Consider the following 12701-nt stretch of genomic DNA (forward strand, 5'->3'; position numbering starts at 1 on the left):
ACCACAACCAACTGCTTGTGATGCATTTTTTTTATGTGTACAGTGAAGACATTCATTCTACATTAAGCAAGCAGCAGAAACTACTAGTCTTTAAACAAGGCACGCTCCTCCAAGTGCAAATTTGTCAAAGTTGTCTTGCATGTCCACAATAGCAGTGCCAATTTTTAACATAAAGAACATTTTGCAAAAGCTAGCAGTCACTGTCCGGGCTACAAATTACAGTATTACTTTGACAAGTTGTTGAGTAATTGAGTTGCATCTATCCTATTGTCTATTGTTTTCTTTTAAATTACTTTCATTGGTAAAGGAAACCCTGTCTCCAGCTCTAGAACTTATGTTCAACAGACATCTGTTAATGCAGGAATACTTAGGAATCTTCAATCCTGCAATGTCTCCTTTCAGACTATTGGATGCATGGTGTCAAGCTCTCAGGACTACAGGAGTGATTTTGACACTGCCACCACAACTAGTGGGTGTTATTAGTGGCAGAGTAATGTTTAGAGACATCACGTTCAATGGTGTGAGGACAACGCATGCTGGTACTTCACACCCACAATAAGACCACAGGAAATGTTGAGGAAAGGAATTTTGCTTCACCACAACTTTATAAATAAATAAAATGTACTAATATGGAACTAAACAATACAAAAAGTACCATAATCTGACCAGGACGGGGCCAGGTCAATTACTTGTTTCTTAACTAGAGTTCTGCTTTAAAGAAGAACTGTGAGGACAGTAATATGGAGGCTGCCATTGGTAATCTTTCCTTCTGAAAATAGTAAGTGACTGGTTGTCATGCCAAATTAATGTTTTGTGAGTCACTGACATGGAACAAATATGTAGAAAACTATTTCTGATTCCACCCTGATTTGACTGGTTGTATGCTTGTTCCAAGTCATTTGAGAGACAGCCATGAAATTCGCATTTTCAGAAGGAGGCTAGCAAGGGCAGACCAGGGTTCCGTCTCAGGTTTTCTTTGAGCAATTCTACGGGTAAGGTGTAGGTGAGAATTTTATACTCTGACCAAAGACGTGCTAAACGTCGGTGTCAAGTTAACATTTTCACATTCTTGTCACAGTGTGAATGTGCTATGCAATTGGATGAGAATAAACTGCTAAAAATAACATTAGTACTACTACTTGGATGGAGAAAAATGTATTTTTGGCTGTCACTCCTTAGGCCAGATGGTCATCAGCTTCTGCCTTGTCTGGGATACAGATGCCTGTGACACTGGATACTCATAAACGTATTCATATGAGATCTAAAGAAGCCAGAACATTTTACATTAAGCTGAAAAATAAATAAGATATTGTAAGCCGTTGAAATGTGTTTTCATTATTGTTGCGTGATTACTTAGTGGCAAAGTATTAAAGGTTATGTACATCAGTCCAGTTTAAAAATAGAGAAAGCATGGTTATGTGCACTAGATGGTAATAAAGCCAGTAGAATGCACAATACAGGGTCATACTAAGGAGAAATACATGGATAAACCTTTACATAGTAGGAATGCCATTCGTTTCATCTGCCCCAGATGTCATATTGCCACAGCTTGTTCTGTTTCAAATCTCTCTTTACTCAAAATACACACAGTACCTCCTTGCACATTTGCTTTCTATGAGGCTACATATGCATGTGGAGATTTGGATCCATACACTATATTACCAAAAGTATTGGGATGCCTGCCTTTACACACATAAACTTTAATGGCATCCCAGTCTTAGTCCGTAGGGTTCAATATTAAGTTGGCCCACCCTTTGCAGCTATAACAGCTTTAACTCTTTTGGGAAGGCTGTCCACAAGGTTTAGGAGTGTTTCTATGGGAATGTTTGACCATTCTTCCAGAAGCGAATTTGTGAGGTCAGGTACTGATGTAAACGAGAAGGCCTGGCTCGCAGTCTCAAAAGTAAAAAATAAAAAAGTAAATCTGCGCTATCAGGGTAAAAAAGCAGCTACATACAATCCGGTGAAAATAGGAAAGAAATACAAACAAAAAATCCAAAAATGCAGCGCTAAGCAATGACTAATAAAAAGACAGTGATGTCTTATGTTAAACACACATATAAATAAACAAAAAACGTGAGTCCATGATAGGTGTATAATTCATATAAATAAATAGTGTGATGAGACACCTTAGACCTAAGTCTAAATGTTTATAAAAAATTAAAAGTCCATATTGTGAACGTGAAATCAGAAATCAAGATGGTCAATCAAACGACAGTGATGAGACACCCACGGTGATTCTAATTAAGCTGGAATGTTAGTGATAACGCCCACCACCAGGAGGGAAGGCTTACCAGATGCGATGGATCCAAGTGAGCTTATGCCCAAAGGATCAGTAAAGCTTTGTATATGAGATGGAGGGATATACCAGGACACACCAAACAGAGCGACCAGCAGGTAACGATGGAATCTTCGCTTGGTAACAGGTGGAAGGAATAACCTCAGCTGGGAGATGACTCATGGGAGTTGGAAAACTTGCCCAAACAGTTATCAAAGTCTAGATGGTTATCTTGTAAACAGATGGGAAGATCTGCAGGACAGTGACCTTCCAAAGATGCTGGATGTTTGGGTCTCGTTTTGGCCAGTACAATATGATGAAAAAATCAGCTCCAGGCTTCCACAGCGGCTAGTTCTACAACCATTAAGTAATCTCAGGTGATGGGGACTGATGCACAGACTGCTCTGGCCTTCCTAAGCAGAAGAGAAAGGCCAGAGCAGTCTGTGCATCAGACTAAGGTATCAGTCTAAGGTGTCTCATCACACTATTTATTTATATGAATTATACACCTATCATGGACTCACGTTTTTTGTTTATTTATATGTGTGTTTAACATAAGACATCACTGTCTTTTTATTAGTCATTGCTTAGCGCTGCATTTTTGGATTTTCTGGCTCGCAGTCTCCGCTCTAATTCATTCCAAAGGTGTTCTTTTTGGTGGAGCACAGTCAAGTTCCTCCATCCTAAACTCGCTCATTCTTGTCTTTATGGACCTTGCTTTGTGCACTGGTGCATAGTAATGTTGGAACAGGAAGAAGGTATCCACAAACTGTTCCCACAAAGTTGGGAGTATTAAATTGTCCAAAATAAATAAAGTTCCCTTCACTGAACTAAGGGGCCAAGCCCAACCTCTGAAAAACAATCCCACACCATAATCTCCCTCCACCAAATGATTTGAACCAGTTCACAAAGCAAGGTCCATAAAGACATGGATGAGTGAGTTTGGGGTGGAGGAACTTGATTGGCCTGCACAGAGTCCTGACCTTAACCTGAGAGAACACCTTTGGGATGAATTAGAGCAGAGACTGCAAGCCAAGCCTCATCGTCCACATCAGTGCCTGATCTCACAAAGGTGCTTCTGGAAGAATGGTCAAACATTCCCATAGATACACTCCTAAACCTTGTGGATAACCTTCCCAGAAGAGTTGAAGCTGTTATAGCTACAAAGGGTGGGCCAACTCAATATTGAACCCTATGGATTAAGACTGAGATGCCAGTAAAGTTCATGTGCGTATCAAGGAAGGTGTCCCAATACTTTTGGTAATATAGTGTACATGTTTATAACTATGTACTGGCTGCATAGTAGATTGTTGCAGCACTGGGGTCACATGGATTGTTGCAGCATGGTTAAGGTGACTCATGCAACAATTAATATGCTACCTATAATGCAAATGTGGCACATGGAGAGTTCAGCATAGTATATGCTACTGCAGACGAGAGGTCCGGTTGGGTCCACCTGTCAGTTTTTCAGGCAGACCCAATCAGACCCTCCATTTTCCTCTATGGGCAGTGAATCAAAAAGACAAAAAAAGGGGAACAACAAGGTAGGGGGGAGCACTCACATTTAGCCACATCCGTAGGTAAGGTAAACAAAAAAGAGAACAGTTGCTCGGAAAAAGCAATAAACGATGTACAGAGGATATTGTCCATATTTATTTATCAATCTATATGTTTTTTTATTATCTCTATTGTTATTTGTTTAATCTATTTTTGTAATAAATTTATACTTTTTAATATACTTCCGCCTTGCCATTAAAGCCCGACCATCAATTGCTTTTTCCGAGCAACTGTTCTCTTTTTTGTTTACCTTCCTCTATGGGCAGTCAGATGTATATGGACTTGTGTTTATTTACACCTGACTACTTCCATTCCGATCCGGCAAAAACAAACGGAACAGGGATCTGTTTCCCTCAGTCTGGCCAGATCAGAACTGAGGGCAGTTGGCAGTGCCGGCCCAAGACATTGTGCTGCCTGGTACCAAGAATGAAATGCTGCCCCCCCAAAAAAAAATTACGCCCACCAAAATGCCCCCACATCCATTATTTAATATCATGATAACTAAAGTGTCATGTTACTGTCTAACATGTGGGGGCAATGTTACTGGCTGGCTATGTGGGGGCAATGTTACTGGCTAACATGTGGGGGCAATGTTACTGGCTGGCTATGTGGGGGCAATGTTACTGGCTAACATGTGGGGGCAATGTTACTGGCTAACATGTGGGGGCAATGTTACTGGCTACTATGTGGGGGCAATTTTACTGGCTAACATGTGGGGGCAATGTTACTGGCTATTATGTGGGGGCAATGTTACTGGCTATTATGTGGGGGCAATGTTACTGGCTATTATGTGGGGGCAATGTTACTGGCTAATATTATGTGGGGGCAATGTTACTGGCTAATATTATGTGGGAGCAATGTTACTGGCTAATATTATGTGGGGGCAATGTTACTGGCTATTATTATGTGGGGGCAATGTTACTGGCTATTACTAATGTGGGAGTGGTGTGATGGTGATGACGAGTGCGGGGCAAATATTTTACTACAGTATTTGGGTCAGAATCTTTTTTTTCTAGATTTTCCTCCTTTAAAATTGGGTGCGTCTTATATTCCGGTGCGTCTTATACGGCGAAAAATACGGTATATAGGAGTATAAAAAGGACCTGTTATGGCTCTATTCATGCAATTAACCCCACAGTGGAGCGGAGAGCGGAATGGGAGGAGCGGTCGGGCGGCAATTAGCCCCACAGTGGAGTGGAGAGTGGAGCTGGTGGAATGGGATGGCGTGCAGGCAGGAAATTTGCTGCCCCCCTGAAAGTGCTGCCTGGTACAATGGTACCATCGGGTCCCATGGTAAGGCTGGCCCTGGCAGTTGGATGTAAACAGGCAGCTGGTCCATTTACATGCGACTGCCCATAGATCAGAGTTGACACAGACTTGTCATCCAGCAGCTCAGTTCAGCTCAGCAGGGGATCCATAGACAGATCTCATGCTGAGCAAAACCGGATCCAGCCCATGTGAAAGGGGCCTAAGAGCCACCTATATTATATAAACTGTGCTCAATTACCTTTAAAAGCAGATCTCTGACCCTGCAGCCCTGGCAGAGCTGTGTACATGCAGCTGTATGTACAGGTATCTTCTTCACAGTGTGTGGGCAGGAGGACAGCACCTGCCCACACACCAATGACATGAAATCATTTGATTTTCAAATCAGTAAATGTCACAATCTCAATTTAGGGAGCCTCCTCATTCAGCGTTGACTCGTGGGCAAAAGCAAGTTCTGTGCATTTGCAATACACGTAAAGCATGTGGCCTACCACTCATTTGCTGCTTTTATCCCTATTCCCAGCCAATATTATTTTGTTTGATCATTTTTTTCCCCTACTTCTTTTATTTTTTCTGCATCTTTGTTTTCCTGTTGAAAGTGCAATTGTAGAGATAATCTATTTCTTTGATTCGGGTCTCAGAATAATATAAATAATATACTGTATGATGGCCTCTTTTACCTATTTATTGTCTACTATCCTTTTGGGATTACTTATAAATGATTAGATTTTGATAATATTTTTGATTAATATGCAATTCTTTTGAATGAATTCATGGGGGCAGATCCACGTACCTTCGCGTAATATTCCGCCGGGCGCAGCGTATCTAAGATACACTAAGCCGCCGTAACTTATTTTTTTTTTCGAATCCTCAAAGAATTTGCGCCGTAAGTTACGGCGGCGTAGTGTATCTTTGGTGGCGTAATGGTGCGCCATTAAAATCTCTGTCATAGGGGCGTGTTTTATGTAAATACGTTGTGACCCGACGTAAACAACGTTTTTTTTTAACTGCGCATGCGCCGTTCATGGGGGTATCCCAGTGCGCATGCTCGAAATTAACCTGGAACAAGCCAATGCTTCCAACGGTGACGTCATTCTACGCAAATCCCTATTCGCGAACAACTTAATCAAACAACGTAAACATTTTAAAATTTCTAATTTCTACGTGGGAACGACGGCCATACTTAACATTGAGTACGCCTCATAACAGTAGCTTTAACTATACGCCGGAAAAAGCAGAGCGCAAACGATGTAAAAAAAATATGCCGGCCGTAACTAGCTAATTTGCATACTCTACGCAGAATTCGACGGAAACGCCACCTAGCGGCCGGATCTAGCCGAAATGCCGTCGTATCTTGTTTTGAAGATACAAAACAAAGATATGATGCGCAAAATTTAAAATTACGCAGCGTATCAAGAGATACGCCGGCGTAATACTTTTGTGGATCTGCCCCACGATTTTGAAATAAGCAGTTTTAATTATGTTTTGGGTTGTACTTAGCAGGTTCTAAAACATGTTTGAATAACTATGAGCTTGTGATATTGGGCCATATTCTCAGTGAAGTTACGATGGAGTAAGTCAGATACTCCATCGTAACTCCCTTTTTTGGCCAGTGTATCTATGCTCCTGATTCTCAGAATCATTTTTGCATAGATACACTTAAGATCCGCCATCTGTAAGTCACTTACACTGGCGGATCTTAAATGCAATGACGCCGGCCGCCGCTAGATGGCATTTACGTGAAGGAGTCATTTGCATATGCAAATGATCCTTCTACGCCGATTCCCGAACGAGTTCGCGTCGCGTAACCGTCGCTAACGTCGTTTGCGTAAGCGGAAACTTACTCCTGCTATATGAGGGGTAAGTTTCCGCAAGTCTCGCGTAGGCCATGTTACGGATGTGGTCGGGTCCCCGTCGTGTTTTTTCGTCGGGTACGTCGTTTACGTAAGTCGTTCTTGAATACGACTTTACGTCAATGACGCACACGTCGGCGTCATTGACGTTTTCCGCCGAGAACTGGAGCATGCGCACTGGTCTTTTTGCAGCCCGGCGCATGCCCAGTTCTTTCGCATCGGGGGCGCGCTTCATTTGAATAGAAGACGCCACCTTGGAGATCCGCCAGGCTACGCCGGGACACTTACACTCCGCTTTCCCAACTTATGGAGCAAGTGTTTGGGGAATACAACACCTGCTCCAGTAAGTTGGGACAGCGGAGTGTAAGTGCCCTAAGCGCAGCAGGCGGATATTTTTAGAGAATATGGCCCATTGTCTTTACAATAATGTTCATTGGCTAGATCTGTTATATTTCCTATTGCCATCTATTATATATAGAAAAATTCCGACCGGAGTCTATATTAGTCCTTTAGCCCACAGTAGGAAATACACTGATTCCACTGTACAGTAGATGTAAATAGTATGTTTTGGGAAATATGCATATAAATTCTGGAATTTGTAATTGTATATAGATTAGGGAGGCGATTGAAGGCTTATTCTGCATACATTACGTATGCTTAATAATACATCATTGTTATTCTTTTTTAAATAGCAATGTGCAATTGTACTAGTCATTATTGCAGTGGAGTTACGTTCATTATATTACATATTTTTGCCCTTACTGGACAAGCACTGGTCAATCTTGAACTCAGCAAATTAAGTCACAATTCTTTATCTGTATGTTTATTACTACATTGATGTAGATTTGCATGACAACCAAGCAACTAGTATTTGTCCACACAGGATATTACAGTATATTGAAAAGGGATATCACAGACTTTCCAGCAAAAACAATATAGCAATATAAGGCCGCGTACACACGGTCGGTCCATCCGATGAGAACGGTCCGAAGGACCGTTGTCATCAGTTAACCGATGAAGCTGACTGATGGTCTGATGTGCCTACACACCATCAGTTAAAAAAACGATTGAGTCCAACGCAGTGACGTAAAACACAACAACGTGAAGAGAAAAATGAAGTTCAATGCTTCCAAGCATGCGTCGACTTGATTCTGAGCATGCGCAAGTTTTTAACCGGTGTTTTTGCATACTAACCATCGGTTTTGATCTATTGGTTAGGCGTCCATCGGTTCAATTTTTAAGCAAGTTCGAAAAAATTTGACCGAAGGATAACTGACCGATAGGGCCCACACACGATCGGTTTGGACCGATGAAAAGGTCCATCAGTCCATAATCATCGGTTTGGACCAACCGTGTGTACGCGGCCTAACACATAAGCTACCTCATGCAAAATGCCTTAACAGGAGGCGAATTAGGGTTTGAAGAATAATTGTCACAAAGGGCTTCATGTACAAACATTGTTCTGAAGAAAAGTGTTCTTGATTTCTGCAATAAGACAGTCTTAACTTTAGAGTACTTTTCATTCATGAATTATATTGCAAACATAATATTTAATCCAAATGTGTGAATACTAAAGCAGAAAATGAGGTTTGGCAAATATATATTTATTAATGGCATCATGCTCAAACTATGTATATGGGGCAGTTGGCAAGGGTATTCTATCATATAGTTGCACAACAGCTCAGTCAGGAAATATAGCCATATAAGCTAGGTGTCCTTTTGAAATTGCGCTAGATGGTGAACCCCAAGAGTCCTTCAAATGGAGCAGCACTGATCCTGCCAGTGAGATCTTGAAGTGTGCTCAAGGCATTTGAAGTACTGACCTCCTAGACAGAATAGGTCTCTGGAATTCAGAAGCAAAGATAATTGTGGAAATCATTGCAACCTCAAGTCTGGTGGCATACCTCAAGGGCCACCTGAGAATTGGCTGGCCCGACAAGTTACACTGTAAACCTGCTATTGTGTTGTATTCCAAAATGTTAGATGTTAGATGTTAACTGCTGCTGTGAGTAAACAAATGATTCAACATTAAACACTGCCGTTTCAGAATCTCAGTTTATTAAAAAAACAAGAAAAAATATTGGATGGCTATACAATATTGCCTAAATATCTCACAAGGTATAGCAGAAAGTGAAGTAGGAAACTGATCATGAAGTAAGAAATGTAACACCAAAAAGATATTGACCTACAAATAAATTCATGTAAAACCTGCATATAGTTATAAAAAAAATGTTTATGAGAGATCCTCAATACCTGTACATTTTTTAGTGTACAAGGTTTTGGGGGTACATGACATAACTTGATACATTTTGGTGGGTTTTACAATCTCTAGTATATTTAAATTGACTCTTAGGTTTAGAAAACTTAGATATATATTATTTAACATTTATCATGTATTTAAGTTTCATGTATAAGAACTGCTGTTAATTATTTTTTTTCCAGATTATTTTAAACTCCATGCACAAATACCAGCCCAGGTTACATATTGTCAAAGCAGATGAAAACAATGCCTTTGGATCCAAAAACACAGCATTCTGTACGCATGTATTTTCAGAGACAGCATTTATATCTGTGACGTCTTATCAGAATCACAAGGTAAGTTTAACCCTTTAAATCTGTTTTCATTGACTTTGAAAACCTTAAAGTATTACTAAAGGCAAAACTTTTTTTTCTGTTTTGGATAGAGTATTGAGTAGTTAGAACACCTGTCAGTTTTCATTGCTGCCTGTGCCCCCGTTAAGTAGATTCACTCTCTCTATTTGTCCTGTTTACCATTATCATTGAAAGTGAAAGTAAAAGAAAATCCTACATTTTGAGTTGCCCCCAGAAAAGTAATAGAGGGGAAATCTTCCAATTGGGACACTAATTCTGGTCACCTGGGGATCCCTAAGGAATTATTTTAATTTGCAGGGATTTCCTCTCACTTCCTGTTTGGCTATGGGACAGGAAGTGAGGAGAAATCTCTGCAGTGGCAGAAAAAAATCTGACAGAGGATATAACCCTCCCTTGCTTTATCCAAAATGGAAAAAAAAAGTTTTGCCTATATTTTTACTTTAAGCTAAATTGTAACTCATTTTTTATAGATTTGGCTTAAGTCATAAGTGGCTAGAACCACTGTCAGTTTTTTTATTACTGTCTGTGTACATGTCAGGGAGATTAATGCTCTGTAATTGTCCTGATCCCCAGTATCACTCGGAACAAAAATGGGGGTAAATCCATTACCAAGCATGCACTATACTTATATTGCCATAACTTGTGCCCTATCTATTTAACTAACATTGTACCAGTTATATAGATGTTACTTGAAAACTATTGTCGTCATTATATTGACTGTATACTATGTAACAGTTTGCATTGACATTTATCTCTCATGCCCGAGAGACTCTTTACTGTGAATGTGAGCGCTTACTTGCTGATATTCTCCAAAATATCCAATAAAGGATAAAGAACAATGTAAAAGAAAGTAAGAGCAAATTCAAATTTTTTAGTAGACACCAGAACAAGAATAGAGGGGAAATCTTCAGATGGAGGGCACCGATTCATATGACAACTGTTGTAGAGGGGATTTTCCTCACATTGGAAAAATATATTTTTGCTTTCTGTCTACAAGGCCTCTTGGCCTGCAGGCTGTAGGTAGCTGATCTAGATGAAGCCCATCTCTGCTCCAGCTGAGGTGTTTAGAATAGGCCATAAAATATGAGACGAAGCCCACAAAAAGAGTTCCTTAGAGAGACATCTGTAGGCACATCCATCACGTAAGGACACTAGCCAGAAACTGAGGTTTAGCTGAGCTGGAAGAGGTTATGCCTGGTTAGTATATTACTGGTTTTTTTTTGCCCAGTGTCCATTCACCTGTAGGTGGGATCATACCACATGTAGTCATAAATATGAAGTGTCCTGTGATGTACAATTTGGATACAAAAACAAAAAAAAACAAGAGCTGTTTTAACCCTACCGCATACAAAATATAAAAAAATGTTTTGGCTTTGGATATCTCTTAACTATTTTACATTTTACAAACAAATATGTATCCTTACCTAAGTTTATGTTTTATGTGTATTTATACTTTTATTCAATAACAATAGTATCTCATAATACCATATGTAGTGCACAATTCTATTTTTTTCCACAAATCACATTCGTGAACATGCAAATTCACAACTTAGCTAACACTAAGCATTTACTATGGTAAGTAGCACACATTTATGAAATATAGGGGGAACTAATGCGCAAAACCAGCCTAACCAAGATAAGAACAGAACAAATAAATATGCAGCAGCCACCACTAATAGTGCTCACACACTGACAGTAAATGATAAAATGGGGGATGTAGTAGCGCTTACAACAAAAATATAATATAATAAAATCAGCAAAAATAGGCTCCGCCTCCTGGCAATGATTAAAAGTGTATCACTCTGAACCGAAATACCATCCAACAAAAATATCCATAATGTGGGAGATATAGAGAGTGAGAAAATAATGAAATAAGTATGACCAACGTGCCACTACCAGCACAACAGTCTTATTTGAATAGCAAACTTAAAAATCTGTGCATACAACATTTCTTTCAAATAAAATCCATATAATGTTTCATCCACAAATCGTGCAATGTGTAGATATATAGATAAATAAATAAATAAATATCCAGTGACTGAATGTCCACAAACTAATAAAAATGTGAAATATTTCCGATTATAAACAACAATCCAAAAAAAGTGCTAAAGGTGAAAAAATATAAGCATAAGCAATATAATGTAAGCGCTACAGCACACATTTATGCTGTAGGCTGATCTTAAATAAGATGTGTTTTCTAAATTCCACAATTACCCCTTGCAATATTAAATTGAAACATTTAAAAATTAATACCCTTTGGGATATTGCTTAATGAATCAGCTAACTCATAAACCTTGAGATGTCATTCAAACAGAACAGCAAATCTAATAATGACGAGAAAATCTTGCTCATAAATCTAAGGTGAAAACGTATTACCGCATGTGTATTTGCTGAGACATTATGAACACAGTGACCATAAAACTTAGTGGTTTACAGCTGTATCAAATCCAAGCAGAGATTTGAGCTAGGGCACTACCACAGAATAAACTGCAACATAACATAAGTATGGATCCAAACATACATCAAGTGATTAGTAGGCTGAAAAAATTGAATCTAAAGTTGATCATACACCGGTAGTTTTTTGTATGAATGTTGGTACAAAGAATCTCATCAGTACATTCGCTAACACCAGCAGAGACTTGATGAAGTACTTCAAAATTTAATTCCATTTTGGAATAAGTAGCATTTCCCATATTAAATCTACAGTCACTCTTATGTTGCGTACACACGATCGGACATTTTGACATCAAAACCGTGGATTTATTTCCAACGGATTGTTCGCTCAAACTTGTCTTGCATACACACGGTCACACAAATGTTGTCGGAAATTCCGAACGCCAAGAACGCGGTCACGTACAACACTACGATGAGCCGAGAAAAATGAAGTTCAATGATTCCGAGCATGTGCCAAATTGATTCCAAGCATGCGTTGGATTTTTGTGCATCAGAATTGGCTACAGATGATCGGAATTTCCGACAAGAACTTTTGTTGTTGGAAAAATTGAGAACCAGCTCTCAAACATATGTTGTCGGAAATTCTGACAGCAAATGTTCGATGGAGCATACATACAACAAGCTCACATCGAACATTTGTTGTCGGAAATTCCGACCGTGTGTACGCGGCATTAGAATTT

The 12701-nt window shown here is 39.6% G+C and overlaps 1 protein-coding gene across 6 annotated transcripts in view; it reads left to right on the forward strand.

Annotated features, from left to right (window-relative positions):
• Window positions 1-12701, forward strand: part of TBX4 (T-box transcription factor 4) — a 204886-nt gene that overhangs the window by 173184 nt on the left and 19001 nt on the right. For all 6 annotated transcript variants that reach the window (XM_040336923.1, XM_040336921.1, XM_040336922.1 and 3 more), the window contains one exon: window positions 9397-9549. In XM_040336923.1, the coding sequence (XP_040192857.1) occupies window positions 9397-9549 (153 nt within the window). The remainder of the gene's footprint in view (window positions 1-9396; window positions 9550-12701) is intronic.

The sequence above is a fragment of the Rana temporaria genome, chromosome 2 (genome assembly GCF_905171775.1).
Source record: "Rana temporaria chromosome 2, aRanTem1.1, whole genome shotgun sequence".
Lineage (NCBI taxonomy): Eukaryota > Metazoa > Chordata > Amphibia > Anura > Ranidae > Rana > Rana temporaria.